The following is an 18,582-nucleotide window of genomic DNA, read 5'->3' on the forward strand; positions in this document are numbered from 1 at the left end:
GTCAGGTAACACTTTGCACTGACATGGGTAACAGAGCTGGGTTAGGTCTGCCATGGAAGACAGTAAGAAGCAGATCAGAGATGAGGTGCCTAATCAGTGTCAGCCATTGTAAACTGAAAGTGTATCTGCAATATAAAGCAGTTCTCTATGCTTCTGCAAGTCTATACATAGGCCCTGCAGCTACAGTGCAAAGGATTAAGTAAATCCTGGATCTGAGAATCCTCTGCAGAAAAATGCTCTGTTATCCCCCTACTTTTTTTTTTTTTTTTTTTTTCCCCCCAGTAGAAGCAAATAGACTTAGTATATTAAATGCCAGGTCAGAATTTGGAGGGAGGTGGTCTTTAAAGTTACAAAAAATAGATGGTGTAGTAGATTGTGTTCGCATTTATGGATCAAAAAACCCAGGTTGAACTGCCCACTGGTACGAATTGAAAAGTTACATAGGTTATCGCTCAGAAGAGTTACTCTCTGCTGTACAGATGAACAGCCACATTGATGTTTTCTCAAATACAGCTACTAGTTATAGTTCTGCTTACCAAGGTAATGGTCTTGTAGCATGTGTGGTCCTTGCCACCCTATTATCTGAGTGCTCAATCCTGTGTGGAAACTGTTAAGGCAGGAGTGTGGAGTCATTTTTGAGCAAAGGTAACCACTAACAGACATTGGGGATTATGCAAAATTGAAGATTCATACTACAATAAATATTATAAATTAGTAAATTAGAAATTCATGGAAATGTTGTTCTCTACATACATTTTTGTTTACTACAATTACCTTCTTAACTGAAGGAAGAAACTGCTTAACATGCAGTATAATCCTTAAAAAATTTAACCACCAGCACAGTTTCCACATCTCTCGCTTGTAGAACCCAAACCTTTTGCATCCAGTTCTGGGAAGAAGATTTTCAGGTTTCGTAGTCTGACAAAAAACATGTTTTGAAAGCAAACTATGAAATGCAAACTCCTACTTAAGAATGAAATTTCTTTAAAAGCAAGTGTCCCAGGATGAGTATTTAATTGAGTCTCTTAAATGAAGCTTTGGAAGTAGCGTGAGAAGCACCATAGATGGCTGTATTTGTTTGCCCTCTACATTTGTTTCAAAAGAACCGGGCAGATACACAATGCCTTTGCTGCTTTACTTCACTCTAAATAAGTTCTGAATGTAAAGCTCAGCTTTATAAATTGGCTTTTAACCAGTTTACTTTCTGGGCTTCACTAGTCCTGGAAAATGATAGAAGAGTAATTAATTTCAGTTTTCTAGCTAGCCAATCTTACCTTCTTGTCTTGTGCACCAGCAAAGTTGTGATGCTGAAACTGCTGACTTGGCAGGAGAATATTTAAATCCAAATGAATTGCTTCAGTAGAATGAAACCAAGCTATTAAGTATTTCAATACCTCCTAGATGGGTGTACAGTTGGGCTACTAATAAACATCGCATGTGCATATTTACAAGAATCTTCCATTAGACTTCAAACTGCAAACTCCTCAGATGAAGGATTTCATATGCATCTTTGAACTGGTTGAAGATACTACTTTGGTATTAGTCCAAACAACAAATCTAGCCCATTGTAGTATATTTTTCCAGTGATATGTTTAAAGCTCCATTTAATTATAATGCAAAGAAATCTTACCTCTTCTTGAAAACTTGCAATGTATTTTGTGCTGCATAGTACTCCAGTTCAAAGCCTCAGATTCTGCTTAGGCTCAGATAATTACCTCAGAAACTAGTTTCACTGGAAAACTCTACTATTCTTCACATTTTTGGAGGAAAGCTGGAGAAGATGATGACTGCCATTTACTGATTGAAAAGTCAAGATGTAAACTGAGAACACCGAGTTTAATGTAGTTATTTTTTTAACAAAATGGCATGACTTAAAGGAGCTTGATTCTGTATATCTGAATTTTTTGGATTGGGTATTATTGAAGTAGTGGCTCATCATCACCATCAATAATGGCGATAATAATATGGAAGAGAAGTACTTGGAAGTGTTTAAAAACACCCCAACAAGCAAACCACAAAAGAAGGCCCCCCCCCCCCCCAACCTCCACAAAAACAAGCCCTTAACATGTAATATGTGTGTTTTCCTTGCTAACTATAGCAAGATATTCATCAACTACACAATATCCCTATTAATGTGACTGTAAAAGACAGGGCGATGAACTATATATATTCTTTGTGTTTTGTTCTTGGGAAGCAAAGTGAGATTGTAGACAAATACTTCTATCCTTAATCTTTTCCCATCTCAGAGGTATCTCAAGGTGCAGCTGTTATACTGTTTTCTCTTCTTTATGGCTTGCAGACAAAATATTTAGAAGTATTTTCTGGTACTGTAAAGTTCCAGGCACTTGCTTTAGGTACTTATATACTTCACAAAGAAGCACATAGTTCTGTCAGCAGAATTTACAAAGCTATATTTTCCTGTAACTTTGCATACCATGGCTGAAGTATAGGCTTCCTCCATCTGCACACACTTACTTTCCAAAATCCTCTACCTGCGCTTACTTGACTATCAGCAAGGTGGAAGGTCACATGACTGACTCAGAGTTGAGCTATGTGGCCAGCAAGAGCCAAACAAAATTCACTTTTTAGGAGGCTGAAAAGGAAAAAAAAGAAAAAAGCAGCAGCTCTCAAGGACTATGTGCCATGGAAGCCAATTGTAAGAATTTAATGTCTGTATTTCTTACCTGTCAGTCGGGTTTTTCTGAAACGGGCAAATCATTTTAAAAATAACTAGGTGACAATGTGATTGCACAGAACCATAGACTAATGTAGGTTAGGTGGGGCCTCTGGAGGTCTTTAGTCCAACCTCCTGTTTGAAGTAGGACTAGCTTTGAAGTTAGATAAGGTTGCTCAGTGCCCTGTCCAGTCAAAATCTGAGTATCTTCAAGAACGGACATTCCACAACATGTCTGTAAAACATATTTGTATGCTTAACCATGGTTATGGTGAACTTTTTTCCCCATATATCTAGTTGGAATCTTGCTTTTTAAAACTTATAACCACTGCCTCTTTTTCTTGTGTATAGAAACCTTGTTTCCTTAAGAGTCCTGGCTAAAAGTAGACTGACTCATAGTGAAGAGCTTTAAACACTGGCATTCTGGCCTTTTTACTTCGTAAAACAAATTGTAAAAAAAATCCTTTGATAACTGACCCATCTTCTTAGTTCATCAGCTGAACTATAACATTTTAATCTGCTTTGGTGGTCCCATGGAGATTGAGAGAAGACTAGATCAAACAACTGCTGTAGATAATCTACCTAGAACACATCTATCTTTTCTTATCTTACTTATGAAAGCAATAAATGAAAGGCAATGTGATAAACAGCAAGCTTCGAGAGGCAGTGGCTTTAGCTGCCACTTTTCTTGAAACAGAACACAGGCGCTTTTGACACTACACTGGTAATGTCAAATGAAAGCATTTAGGAGACTACCTGATGATCCTTACCTTGGTGAGTATTCTGATTACATCACACATATATTTTTATTCAGCAGTGACTTTTAACAACATTGGGACAAAGCTTCTAAACAAAACAATTCAGTGTTTAAATCACCACATGATAATAGCCTAGGAGAAGGCTCTAGAATTTGTTCTGAAGCTGTACATAAAACCCACCAAATGAGTCACAGCTCCTGTAGATTTTGCTAGTGCATGAAAACCATGAGCTATTGGTTTTTCTATCAGATAGCTGTTCCGACCTGAGCTGAAACTTTGTCTTCTGTTTCTTCCAGTCTCAATCTCTGTGTGTTATAAACTGCAAGAATTTGGAAGTGTCCTGTTTTTAATTACCCAAGGTTGACCCTGGAACTGCTTCTTATCCAGTGGATGTCTTGGGGTATTAAATTCAGGTTTACTAAAATAGTTAGAAATAATTTTAAAGAACCATGTATTTTCCTTCCAAATGAGTATACATTATATAATTAAGTATACAATAATAACACAAAATAATAAGTTTAAAAAGAAAGAAACATATGGTGGGAACCTGTACCCTGCTAGTCATACCAAGAAATAGTGTCCTGTGAATCATTTTAAAGCAATCTTACTGCGTTTTAATAAAGGATACTAGTGTATGCATTTGTTGTTGTTGAACTCAAACTTGGTAATTTGGTATTTAAATAGAGTGATTGACTTAATCAAGAAACTGAAAGGCCATCTAGACAGCTGTATAAAAATATTTCTGTGAGAACAATGGAATCAGCCATTATGTTTTATTTTTAAAGTACTTGTTATATTTTATTTCTTTATAAATTCAATCTTGAATATAGATTCTTTTATTTGAAGCTTTATACATTTCCTGATTGATATTTGCATTTATGTCAATTGTATTTCTCTCACCTTTTGAGGAAAAAGTCATGTTACAGCTGTACTAAAGAAGGTAAGAGCCACTGAGATTTAAATTGTTGTTATGTTTCCCTGATAGGTCATTGTAACATGACTGAATTTCTGTAACAGATCGGAGGTTTTGAGTTTCCCCACACTGCTAAATAAAAAAACTTAACAGTATCTTAATACACCAATCCAAGGACCCTGAAGAATAATAATTCAGAATGTATCATATCATATAAAGTATTTATTACCGGCTAACAGGCATATGCCCAGTGTATCTAGGAGAAGAGAAAAAACAGTTACAGTATAAGATTATGATGTAGGCAAAAGTTTTAATGGGGAATAATATATTGTATTTATATCTCTTATCTACGTAATGCTTGCCAAAAAGCTGTAAGGTATTATTAATGTTGTACATTTTTCAGACATTTAGAAACAGATTTACTATTCACTGTATCTCTCAAAAAGGTATTAACGTCTTCAGGTCCGTGTTGTGGGAACAATACTTTCTGCCACATGAAACATAAATTAATCAAAGAGATTTCAGCATAAACCTTGAAACTGATGCTTTAGAATAATAGGCATGAATTCTTGATCTTTAATCATACCTGCAAGTCCTTTTTCCATGCAGATACAGAGTGTAACAAGAAGGGCCACTGTTGCGAAATACTTTCAAAGAAGAATTATTCTAGGTACCTAATCTTTTTTTCCTGCATTATGACATTGTTTTTGCCAGTCTCACTGGAGGACAAAAAAAAGAATGAACTTCTGAGGAATACTATTCTTTACCGAGTGGAGGAAGAAATGTTACTTTCTCAAATCTAGCATTTTATCTAGAAGCAACAAAATAGAATAATGAATTGTGAAAGTATGAATTAAGTTCCACATTGTAGGCAAATGATGAACTGAACCTACAGATCGTCCATGTGAGTCGTGAGTCATGTCTGATCTGTGAAGGAAAGAACTGTAGACTGAGGGACTGTCAGAAGGTGCTCTAAGTCCTTCTGGCCCTGTTGTAGCTGTGCTATGAAGTATCTGGTCATTATAGTCCATTAGGTAGCTTCCAGACTGAAATGGGTTTTTTTTATTTCATAAGATGTTATAAATAACCTTCGATTTTTTTCAAAGCGTTGTAACTACCAATGCAAAAAATGCAGCATGCATAATTTAGGATCACTTGATAAAGTAAAGTAATTCTTGGGGAAAAAGTACTTTCAAAATTGGGGGTGGGAGGATGGGGGGGTGGAGAGTAGACACAGAGGATCCCAAAGCAATAGCCTCTGTCTTTTGGGGGATGGACACCTTGAGTTCAGGTGCCTGACTGGTATGATATGTCTGATTGTTAGAAAAAGATCACTCTTTATTGATGTGTTTGTAAAGGCAGAGACAGCATTCACATGAGGAAAAAAGAATTAAGATCTGTATCACATGAAGTGAATCAAGAACTGTGGAGAGACCTGAAGAAAAGCAAAGGCATTTTGAGGGGGAAAAAAAAAATTGCCAGAAAAACATCATATTTCATCAGAGAAAGATCTAGTCTTACAGTCTGTCCACACACAGACATCTCTTTGTCCAAGACACCAGGTCTTGATCACCTGAAAGAAAAGTTATTTTCAAAATTACCACTAACGTGGGCAGAATTCATGTGCAGCCTTTTCAAGAGTCAGAGGATCAAAAAATGTTGTTTATATGAGACGCTGGCTGTCATTTCCAAGGCCTTATTTGGTCTGAATGGACAATGTCTGTTGGGACTCCTTGATTGTGACTGGGCTTCTTTGTATGTAAGTTCTTGAGAGGAGTGTGGATAAGGCCCAAGAAACTTGAAAGCTCTTAAGACAGATTGTTGTTCTAAATACTCCCTTGTGGCACTCTAGATCAAATGCTGTCACCTTTAAATGTGTTGTTCTTAGATCTTCTCTTTGTTTATGCATCTGCAGGCCGTGTCTAGACTAGCTGCACTGAACCAGATTCATTTGAGTCAGAAGAATAACATCACCTGTGACTTTGCCACAGATACTGCAAATCAGTTTGTCTTTCCCTCAGATTTGATAATAGTCTTTGCCTGTTTTATGGAAGTATTGAAACTGTATTACTGATACCTGTAAATTGACTCAAATACATTGCTTAAACTGCAAGAGCATTTAAATTCCTTTTACAAATAATTTTCAAAAGTAAAATAGCTATAAAATGTTTGACCATATCTCTGGATAGTTCCGGCACTTTCTTGCTTGGAAAAAGTAAGAAGGTTACTGGTGGGATAGCTATTTTTTAAAACTGATCTTTCAGGGCCATTTTAATGATCAGAGAATTGTGGCTCTGCACAGAAGTGGCCATCTTTGGTGACTAACCTTTATGCAACTGGAGATTCTCGTCTAATACTTATATACTTGCAGCACTAACAGAGATTCTCCTTAAATACAATTTTCAGATTCTTAGCAGCCACAGAGACAAGATCTTGTAAAGCAAAATGGAAACACAAGTTGAAACACATTTAGAATGGTTTCAAAACTATAAGGCTAAAATAGATGCCAACAGAGACAGTGGCAAGCAATGTAAAAGAAACAAGCTTTAGAAAACTCTTTTCTCTTAGAATATTATTAATAGCAGGAATAATTAATAAATAGATATTGTTTTATAGGTTTAATTAATAGATAGAAACAATACTGGCAGTTCAAATGCATATACTGCTCATTTGTCCCCTGTACAGCCCTCATCATGGCTGGCTTAAAACCCGGTCAAGCTTAATTACTAAAACTTATCTGTTAAAGGATTTCACCAGACTGCGGGTACCTCCAGGCTTGCTTTATTAACAACTCGGAGTTGGGACATCACCTTAATAAAGCAAGCCTGGAGTACCCGCAGTCTGGTGAAATCCTTTAAAAAGCACTATGGAAAAAGTACCAAGAGACATGTGTTTTCTGCAGATTTATGGAAAAAAAGCTCATTCTGATATTGATACTGATTGATATTTTATATTGTAGTTCATGAAGATGGCAGAAAACTAAGAGCACCTAACAGGAGAGCAAGGGTAGGGAAGCTAAGAAAGACCCTGCCTGTGTGTGTCTTACCTTACTAAGCTTTCTTATGTACCCGAGGCACTAAGACGAATTGTGGATAGCAGTATGGGAGCCTTTCTTCTCTGCTTACAGCTTGTAAGCTGCTGGTCTTTTGTGAGGGGATGAGAGTTAACAGACAGCAAAAGGAAGAAAGAAAACATCAAAGTGGGTATTAAAAGATTAAAAATAATAGTAAGTAAAGGGAGAGAGAAAAGGGAAAAAGAATTGAGAAATAAAAAAGGAAATGGGAAGGATGTTAGTGGGCTGTGTCAGAATATGGAGGAAGAAACACAGGAAATAAATGTTGAAATACTGATCAATCCCTACTGGGGGGAAAAAATTATTGTCTATGGATATAGAAACTTTGATATCAAACACTGATGTCAGAATTGAGGCAGGTGTTTTGGGATGTATAAATTACTACGCTTTTGCTAACTGTTGACTGTTACCTAAAATTACTGAAAAGCAGAGATTAGAGAGAGTAGAGATCTTAATTATTCACTCAGATAAAGTTGTATTTATGGTAGAAAGATGATATTTATAATCTACAAAATCCTAGTCCAATAGGTAAAACATTAATTTGACTCAAAGAATCAACAAAGAAAGCTGTCAACTGCTAAAAAAAGTTATTTCAGTAGATTTATTTGGTCATATCTTTATTATACTTTAATATCTGAGTTGAGGATTTTTAGTAAATAAGTTAGAAAATTGCATTGAGAGTGCTGAGAGGAGCATTTCCAAAATAAAAAAGGAATGTCTTTTCTCCAATTATGATCTCTCAAAATGGGATGTTGAATGAACCTTAGACTTTGCCAAGAAGTTTTCTTGCACTTACACACCAAATGGAGACATTTCAGAATGAAAAATCTTTTTTCATCAAATCAAACCAGTTTGAAGTCATGCCCGTCCTGTCACTGTCGAGCTCAGTTTCTGCCAGTTTATTTTATTAAAAAATTCCCAGACTTAAGATCTTTTTTACCTGAAGGTGTCCTTAAAACTATTTTGTGACTTCCCATCCAAGCATTCCTGTTTACGCCCTTTGAAACATCACTTCTAGGTGAGTGTGTAAGTTGACTTCTTCCAGTGTGACTGGCTGCAGCTTCATAAGTGATAAAGACTGTGTGAGTAGCGTTGTGATGTAACCTCTCAGGTGGGTCTTGCATTCAACCTGCCAATCTTGTTGTAGTCCAAGATACTTAAATATACTGTAGACATCAGATCATGCTTTTTGTTCCATTATGTACTGTGTTATGGCACGAATGTTCTGAAGATGCACTGAGGGTGTAAGATAGCGAATGCAGTCCTGTTTTCACTGGAGTCAGAAGTTTTGCTGTGGATGTTGTGGCTGTGGAACAACATACATCCTCATGCTCTTTATTTATGTTTCTGACAACAGACCCCTCTCTTTTAGTAGCAATTTGTTGCTTCGCTGCTTTTGGTGGTGAGCTCCTGGAAATCAGGAAATGGTAGGGAAATCCTCACCAAGACATGGAATTAAAAGGTCTGATACCTACAAGATACACTGCTTGTTTTAGCTTTCTACCAATGTTGGCAGTTCAGTGAATATATTTGCATTTTGGAATCAGTGTAGGTGACACAACGAGAAGACTGTGGTAACAGAGAAAGACAAACTCTTGGGATGGCACATGGTAGCCCCAAAGTAAGTGCAAGCTAAATGACCAACTGGTGTCACTTCAAACATATTTTCTCTGCATTTTGACAACGATTTATCTTGACTGATCTAATCAGCCTGAAATACTTGGCCTGTTTTGCTTCTTGAGACACTTGAATGGTGTGTGAACCCTGTTTTTTGTTGGTTTGTTGGGTTTTTTTTTAAAAGAGGCCATCCCTACTTTCATGACAGCCCTCCCTCTCTTGATAACATCTGTTACATGTGACAGTTCTGCCCTCACTGGCAGTTTATGTATTGGACTGGTGGTGGCAGCTGAGCAGCTCTGATATTTTGTGCAAGGGTACTGAAGGGAGAAAGTGTGGATGAAAGATGAACAAAAGCAACCAACTCTGAAAACCACAGTTCAGTGTGCGTTTTGGAGTCTGAGCTGTTAGGAAGAAAATGTCTTGCAACATTTCTTACTGCTGGATCTTTACAGTGTTACTTTGTTACAGGTTTTAACAGTGAAAGCTAAATTTTCAGCTTCTGTACTGACACAAGTGCCTAGGTTTATGCACTGCAATAGTTGCCTCAGTCCAGCAGATGTTTAAATGTTGCAAATACCCATTGTTCAGTCCTGCAATTTCTTGTATACAGGTGTACACCTTCCTTTTTATATAGTCCTTTCAGAACTGTAAGAAGGGCATTCCCTGTGAGAGGGATTTGTTAATTTTGGGGAAGTACACTAAACTTCCCCCTTTGTAGACTTAACATGTGAAATTCCAGCAATGCTGAAGAACAGCTGTGTTTTCCTGTTCTATAATTGGAAATGTCCAGGATGGTTGACTTCTCACCCTGAGCACCATGAAGTGCAGTATGGCCCTTGTCTCACTGAAGTCTGGTTGCAAGTGAGGGATACTGATAAGCTGGCTGGAGTCTTATGCTACAAGATTCCTGTGAGACATTACAGATTCCTAGGGATTGCTAACACTTAGTGGTTCTAACAAGCTGTTAACACCTCTGTAGATGATGGTGCCAGTGATTGCTTTTCATTACTCTGATATACACTCTGTAATCATTTGCATTCATTTTCAACAGGCTCTTCTGTCCAGTTCAACTCAGTGGAAAGTCTGACACATTTTCTTCAATTCCATGAGATAGTAATGGTATGTAAAGAGGAGTTTCTACCATGTCCTGTAATGGAAAAGCACTGGAATTTCTACAAAGCATGTGAAGATTTTGGATTCTAAAGACTTCTTGAGTGCTAACATTTTTTTCTTCATCGTCACTTAAAAGAAAACATTTAAGCTTTTAGAACTAAGTGCTTTGTTACTGTCATTTTGATAAATCAGTTGCCTGGCACTTGGAATTGACTGAAGGATTGTTTGGGTAAATGAGGAACAGGAGAGTAGCAGGTGAGGATAACTGTCGATATTAAATTTTGTGCTGTGAGATTAAGAAATGGGGAAGTAGACGAGGATTGTTATACACTGGTACTTACTGTGAATTATATTCCAGGTTGATAACTTCGTTTGAAATTCCACTGATTTCAGTGGCTGCCCACACTTTATGGGGTGGCACAGAACCAGATAGGTATTGACACCAATAGTTGCTTCCTACACCTAAAGCTGGAGCCACTCTGCCTGGGCATGTACTATCAGAAATAGCAGCACATGTTTGTATAATAATATAAGCTGTTAGGTTAGGCAAAAAATCAAGATGGGCAGCTTTGGAAATCACCAACAGATTTGCTTTATGTGGTGTGGATATATATGAACATTTGAGAAGGGCATGGGCGCTGGGAGAGGTTGAAAGAAGAATCTGAGCCATTGGAAGTCATCAGGGAAATTCCATTCATGTTCCAGCCAAGTCTTTCTGATAGACAGAAAATGTGCTGTCATATGGCAATAAATGCAGTTAGCTTGTTTGTGGAACATGAGTTTTTCCATCTAACAACATCTTAGAGATTCACCCTGATCTCTGGAGGATTTATATTTGTTTTAATTTTACAATGTGTGAATCTGCCTTGGTAGCATATTTATAACACATTTGACTGTCATGAGAGTTATTGGCATTCAAATGGCGTTCTTGCTCTTTCGTTCTTTGGATTATAAGAAGAGATGAAATAATAGCACCTGCTACTCCTAACTCCAGTGAATGGGATGAGAAATATCTCCTGTCAATACATAACAGCCTCAGCTAGCTATTTGGAGCGCGAAGAGCTATTCTGCAGAGATCTGATTAGCGTCTTAAACAGAAGGTGGTTTAGGGAAGAGTGGGGGGTCTGATGTGCAGGGAGCTAATACTGTGCCCTAGGATGTATGAGCGATCATAGCCTGATGGGCTGTAAGGATAAATAAATGCACACTGCCTGGAAGTCAAAAAAGTTAAAAGCTACTGAGTGACAGGTATTTTCTAAAGGTCAGTTTCCACACAGGAAGAAAATGGAGCAGTCTCACAGCTGTAGCAGTGAAACAAACCTGAAGGCGTATTGGTTTAAAGGAAATGTTCGTTCAAATATTACACTTCCACTTTCACTGAAAAGTTGAAAGACTTTTGACTGTGAAAATGACTACTGAATTACTTAAATGTTTGTGTGTCATTTTTTCTTTGTTACAAGAAGTTTAATAAAATTAATGTATAAAAACTGGGACGATTTGACAGCAATACTTCTAGTCCATTACATTAATGTGATTACATGACCTAAGGCAATCCTAAGATACAGCGACAGAAAATCTGGTTGATTCAAGCTAGTCAGAGAGGTAAAAGTGCAAAGTGCTACATGAAAATCACTGATTCTTACACTGTATGTAAAAGTGACCAGGTTTTTTTTCAATATTTATATTACATATAAGCATTTTGAGAAAGGTGTTGGTTTGGGAACATATGTTTAATATGACTAACAAATATAGGATTCTACTTCCCAAATCTTAAAACTGAATTTTCCTTATTTATCCTACTGGAATCTTTTTCTTAATGTAAAGACCCATTAAGGGATGGGAAGAAGTTATACCATCATGAATAGGGGGTCTTGTTTTCTCTGTTTAAATTTATGGTTTCTAAGTGTATTTCTGCATAAAAATATAAGCTGTTATCACAGGTCAAAGATAGGCAGCAATTAGTGATCCTAACTACACAGCAGAGAAATAAAGCTTCTGCTCACAAGTGGCAAACAGCAACGGTTAGTCCTCCCAGCCCCTCCTACTCCATTCATGATTCAGTTATTTTATTTAGTAACTCCCTTCTCCACTCCTAGGCTGTGAGTTAGCACATATTCTGTGTGGTGCAGGCTAAAGTAAAAAAGGATATAAAATGCAAAGAATACAAAACCCCTGGCATTCTGTCTGCTGTTAATATATTCAGATGGGGAATGAGAGGAGGAAGAGATGATGCAGTGAACAAAAGCCACGAATTCAGATTCATATTTCCACAGACTGATTATTTATTTATTGCTGAGATGGAGTTAAAAAAATCAGTGGGAAGATTAATATCAGTGAGGAAGAATGTGAGGCACAAAAGAATGAGAGTGAGAAGGAAGATAAGCAGCTGAGAGGCAGACAATACAATATAAGATTCATAGATTTCAAGGCCATCAGGGACCAATATGATAAGCTGACCTCCTGAGTAACACAGGCCAGAGGTTATGAAAAAGTATAAGCAAGGGAGACATGGGGAAAAGAGAAAAGAAAGAAGAAGATGCAGATAGAGCTATATTCACTCTGGGTAGAGGATCAGCACAAAATGTTGCACCTTCTTGCCAGGCAAAGCTGAACTACAGCCAGCAAGAGCAGTTAAGGTAAGAGAATTGTGGGAATGAAGGCCAGCTTTGGAAAGGTATTTAAAGTACTGTAAGGTGCATATACACCTTGGGTTTTTGATGGTGGAAATGCAACTAAGGAGGTGGGGGAAGGCAGAAACAGTGCCAGAGTAATGTTTCCAGCCATAAGAATTTGGATAAATTCTTGGGAGAGTTTTGTCGTTATGACATGGAGTCAAAGACTTTTCTTCTGGTTTTCAAACCTTAATGTTAACTGGAAAAAAACACCTGTTTAAATTATCAAGAGAATGAACAACTGCATACATGAGATATGCAGGCTGATTGTCAGTTCACCTGTAGCGAAGTGACCAGTTGGGTAGGAAATCATGTAGATGATCTGGAATTTGAATTACTAAGTTTCTGACCATATCAAGAAAAGAAGCTTAAACATGACACAGGAAGGGAGTAAAACATTTCAAAGATGGATCAGGATTCAAAGAACTGTTAAGTTTTTCATATATATGTATGGTTTTGGGGGTTGGGTTTTTTTGTTGTTGTTGCTATGGCTCTGGCTTCATCTCTGGGAGAAAGTTTTACCACTTGCACCAATATTATTGTAGCAGAGTAATCCGCAGGTGAGTTTTCCAGCAGCTGTGTCCTTTTGATTTCACTTCAGTTTCTGTGGAAGGAGCTCAGGCCTGCGGTTACGGATAGCTCGGCTGGAGTGGCTTAAGCGATTAGCAGCCTTCAGCCGAGCTGTCACAGCTGTGCCCAGCTGCGAGGCTTGCGCCGCGGGAGCAGACAGGCGCGCTCCGCTCTGGCGGCCTCTTCCAAATTTCCCACCGAACTCGCGCACCAGGCGCGCGTGCCCTCGGAGAGCAGAGCTGAGCCGCTCAGCCTGACCTTAAAGCACCGGCCTTTGCCTGGAAGCCGCTGGGGGACTGCAATGTTCCAGTGCAAGGGCAGGCCGCTCCGCTGTTAGCGGAGGTTTAAAGCCAGACCGCTGCTCAGTAGTTCAGAGCAGCAGCCACCGCCGGCCCCCCGGCTCGCCCCGGGGCCGCTGCACACCGGCCCTTCGCACGTCTGAGCTTTCCCGGGGCAGCCGAGCAGAGGCCGCTGCCGCCCCGAGGGGGAGGGCGAGGAGCCCGGGCCCGTCCCCGCAGGCGGATGCGCCTCGAACGCAGCCGGGCCGGCAGCAGCGGAGCCCTGCGCAGCCCCGCCTCGCCCCCCGCCCTGCGCGGGCTCCCTCCCGGCCGCAGGGTTCGCAAAGCCGCAGCGTAGACCCGCGCTTCCCCCTCGGCTGCCCCCCCCGCTTCCTCCTCCTCCTCCTCCTCCTCCTCCTCCTCCTCCTCCTGGGCAGCAGCGGGGCAGGTCCGCGCCGCGGGGAGGCGACCGGCTCCTCCCGAGCCCAGGTGCTGGCTCCTGGGAAGGGGCGGCCGCGCTGCCCCGCTGCCGGCGCCCTCACCGCTGCCCCCCGCTCCTGCCCGCCAGGTTGCGAGGCGGGCGGCGGCCCCTCCTTTTTCCTCCACGTCATGGGGTGCCGTGTCGCACACGTGTCCGTGCACACACACACACACACACACACACGCGCGCGCCTCCGAGCAGAGGAGCGCGCCCGGCCCGGGACGGCCGCGCTCCGCTCCGGTGAGTGCGCCGACGGCGGGCACGGCCCGGGACGGCGGCAGCGGGGGGCGCGGGGGGGGCCGGCCCGGCCCGCCGAGCAGGGCCCGAACTTTTTGCGCGGAGCGGCGCGCTGGGTCCGCAGCAGCCTCCGTCTCCTCCCAGCGGCTCCGCCATAGGCGCAAACTTGGAGGCTCGGCCGCGGCGGAGTTTGGGCAGGAGGAAGAGGAGGACGAAGGGGCCGCAGCTGCGCGGCTCCGCGGGGGCGCAGCGAGCGGGGCGGTGCTGCGCGGGGGCGGTAGCGGGAGGGCCGGGCCGGGCAGGGCGCGGCGCTGGTGGCGGCCGGAGGAGGAGAAAGAGCGTCGGTGGTGATGGGTGCTGCTGGGGACCTCCGGTAAGAAGGTGCCGTGTGTCTCTAGAGTTAATTACGGGGGGATTATACGTGTCGGGAACAGAAAGAGGCAGCGGTTGACAGGCTGCAGGCGTTTGAAGTCAGGGCACACACCTGCCTGCAGCCCGGCTGGCAGGAGGTGTGCCCGCTCTTGCAGCCACATGAGCTGTTCTTGTGGAGCAACAGTTACACCAACTTAACGTGTGGTTTGGTAACAGGAACCGGGTTTCTTGTGAGGTTGTCTGAAGTCTCTCGTGGGGTTTTTTGTCTCTCAGTAAACTGCTAAAAACGTACATGTTAGTCTGTAGCTGTGTTTAATTTGCCAAGTGCACTTAACTCATTTCTTTAGTATGGGAAGAGGCTCATTTTCTTTGTGAGGAAACAAAAAGTAATAGAAGAGCAAGGATCTGTCACAAAAAAAATCTTTTGGCTTTTTTTTTTCTCCCCCCCCCTCGAGGAGAGATGGTAGTAGCTTTTTTCTCATTATGGGGTGAACAGACTTACTAATATCAGAGTAAGGCTTCTGGAAGGAGACCTTAAGGGAAACTTCCCTTGAGGTTAACTCATCCACTGTGTCCCACCTGAGGATCTGCTCCAGTGAACATCCTCTGATGTTCCAAAGATCTAGTCCATAAACCAGCCTGTTTCATTTTGAGTTAGGTGAATTTCCTTAATAGTAACCTTTTAAAATAAATAAACTTCCTTAATAATAATCTTCTTGCATTTGATAGCCTGGGAGAGAAACAGCTGAGGGGTAGATATGGTAGATAAACTTGCGACTGGAGTGGAGGCGGTGAACAGGAAAGAGCTGCTTGCTCTCTTTTAGACCAAGACCTACAACAGTCGAGTGATGCTGGAAGGCAAAAGATTGGAAACAAGTAAGAGAAAGTGGGTTTTTACACAATACTCAGACCAGCTGTAGGGTGTTTTGCATCCCATTCCCAGTCTACTGGATGTCAGAAAACTTATGTGCGTTCAAAAGAAATTGGATAGAAGAAATCAAAATTTTGTGAGAGGTAGAAAGTTGTAACCCCTGGCTTTGGAAACTGCTGAGCTGTAAGGGAATGGAAACTGACAGAACATGTGAAGATGTTGGAGAGTACTTGCTCTCTTCTGCTCTTTCTCCTCTTTCCAAGTGTCCACTATTCAGTACTCTGAGACAACATCCTGGGCTGGATGGGCCCTATGGATGTGATGTGCCTGCTCTTCCATGCATGTAGCTTTTTCTGAGATGGTCATAGAAAGGTAACTGAAATGCTACTATATTTGTCCATCTGTGGGTTTTGGTCTTATATATCTAATACTGATGGGTTTTGGTGCAGTTCCTGTGTGTTTTTCTGTGTGCTATCTAGCTGTAAAGGCATTTAAAGATCCCTAACAACCCTAGCTAATCCTTTTTGACACATGATTCATATATATGAGAGTTCTGAAGGACTACAACTTTTTGAAAAGCAGTAATGGTGATAAGGCCTATTTGGCTTGTGCTGAAACTAATTGCTTGTGTTGAAACAACCCTTGTGCTGGGATTACACTGGGGATGCAGGAAAGGGGACCAGACACTGAAAACTGCTTGTGTACTGGGTTCTGTAATTATTGTGGATGATAACCTGTACTGTGCATGCTGTTTTCCAGCCTAATATGTGCAAATTATTCTAGTCAGTCAATAGACTGTCTGTGATAATTTGAAAAAATGCCTTGGTGGCTGAGACTAGATCTCTGAAATTCTTTAGAAGTAGTCCAGGTGAGCTGGGAAAAATTAACCAAAGGCAAAATTTAAAAGCTCAAAGGGTCAAACCCGTGTGCTATCATTAGGTATAAAGAAACCAGTAATGCTGATGTATAGGATTCAGGGAGGCCTGGAAAATGTTGAAACATTGGTTGAGAACAAACAGGTAAGTCCAGATCATGCAGATCTTTTCAGTCTGGCATCTGTTTAGACTGGCCAGATATGCCTGAGGGTCTCAGTGGGTGTCCACAATGTACAGTATGATTTCAAGAAGCTTTATGTCCACTAGCAGGACAGAAACAGGGTGTCTTCAGACTTCAGCAGAAAAATATCAGGAAGGGGTGATGCAGGGATTTTGAAAAGGTGTTAGCTGTCTGTCAGAGCTAGGATCGGAGCACCAGAGAGGGTGATGTACCTGCTTGGCCATTAGTCTGAGGTTACGCTGTACCTCTGTGACAAAGTGACTTCAGATAGGAAGTGGATAAGGAGTGTGGGCTGTCCTGATGCATGCTGATGAGGCAAGTTTGGTCTCGCTAACAGATGATGCTTAAGAGGGCTCTAGCAGGAGCTTACGGTGTTTGTATAGCTGTTTCAGCTACAGGAAGGCATCAGGAGTCATACAGCTTTTGAGGTCTCCCAGGAAATGTCAATAAAGGAACTAAGAGACACAGCAGATGAGTCACAAAAAGCTCATTTCTGCAGCATAAACTGCAGGGCACCGAATCCAGCATAGCAGATAAGTTTTGCGTAACTCTGTCAACAAGTCAAGCCTCATCAGACCTCTTGCTGAAAAACTTAAAAATGAAGAAGGTTTCACCAGGATTTGCAACGTGACCAAGTGCAACATGCAGATTCCTCTGCTTTGAGTACAAGATGGACAACTGTGAAGAAAGAGTTGTTCTCTAATCTCATCATGCCCAGACAGATACATCATTAAACAGATAACAGGGTAGATACCAGCCTATTGGAGACCCACACATCCTCGTGCTCTGTCACATTGTCTAACTGCAGTGTGGCTTGTGTGATGCATCAGGAAGTTAGCTGCTGATTTCCAGGTGCTAATCAAAGACCTTCTCCTTTTGGATTGACATTGCAGAGTGCAGTTGGCCTGTGTGCTTTTTTGTCATGCATTGTTCTTTGATGGGGGGATGTCTTTCTGCATGCCTGCTTTTCAGGCAAGGACAAGTCAGCACCCTAAATCTTATGCAAAAGATACACAGCTGTCTGCAGACCTTTTCCAGTTTTGTGTGTGCTGGGAGCTTTTATCTCACAGGAAATTCCCATCATCTCTATATTTCTATGTTCTTAATTTTTTAATCAATTAATAACATTTGATACCATTGCTCACTGTACCCTCCCCACAACACTGAAAAGAGGTAAATCTGACCCAGCTACTATTATGCCACATTGCATCTTATGCATACAGGGAGTGCCAAATATTAAGTGGGGAATTCAGAAGCTCTTCTTGCTGTATGAATTTGCTGTGCTGGGCCCATCGAGCTAAGGGAGGACTGCAGGATTCTGTGGATCTGTGACACCAAACCTCTCTTTGGAGCTTATGAGATTCAACCTGCTCCTGCTACGCTGGAGAACAGAGCACAAATAATAAGCTCTGTAGTACAGAGATGTGCAGTTTATAAATCCGTATGAGCTGGAAGGCTGATGATGAAGAGGAGGCTGGTGTGCACAATACTTTGGTCAAAATGTGGGTGGAGAGGAGGAGAATGCTATGTATGCCTTAGGAGTACTGCTGCTGTGCTTTTCTTGAGGGAAAATACTGGGGTATTTGTTTGTGGCACACGCAAGTAGTACATTGTTTAGTTCCTCACATTTCTTTGTAACCATTACGCACACAACGTTTAGGTATAATAACACAAAAATATATTTCTTGCCATATAAGAGACATTGTATATCATATGAGGTACTTATGTATAGGTGAACTTGCAATACAGATCATCATGTCTAAAAAGAGTTTCAGAAAGTATCACCAGGACATTTGGGGTCATACCAGGAGCCCAAATTTCTGGCCTTGGCTCAGTGGCAGAGCTATTTCATCTGGAGGGAGCAAGGCCTTCAAAACCTGACATTTCGGTACCT

The 18,582-nt window shown here is 41.1% G+C and overlaps 1 protein-coding gene across 1 annotated transcript in view; it reads left to right on the forward strand.

Annotated features, from left to right (window-relative positions):
- ANKRD31 (ankyrin repeat domain 31) overlaps positions 1–11,644 on the forward strand; it is a 71,027-nt gene extending 59,383 nt beyond the window's left edge. The window contains exon 25 of the mRNA XM_074812036.1: positions 10,090–11,644. Within this exon, the coding sequence (XP_074668137.1) occupies positions 10,090–10,241 (152 nt within the window). The 3' untranslated portion in view covers positions 10,242–11,644. The remainder of the gene's footprint in view (positions 1–10,089) is intronic.
- Positions 11,645–18,582: the final 6,938 nt, after the last annotated feature.

This window comes from Strix aluco, chromosome Z, assembly GCF_031877795.1.
Source record: "Strix aluco isolate bStrAlu1 chromosome Z, bStrAlu1.hap1, whole genome shotgun sequence".
Lineage (NCBI taxonomy): Eukaryota > Metazoa > Chordata > Aves > Strigiformes > Strigidae > Strix > Strix aluco.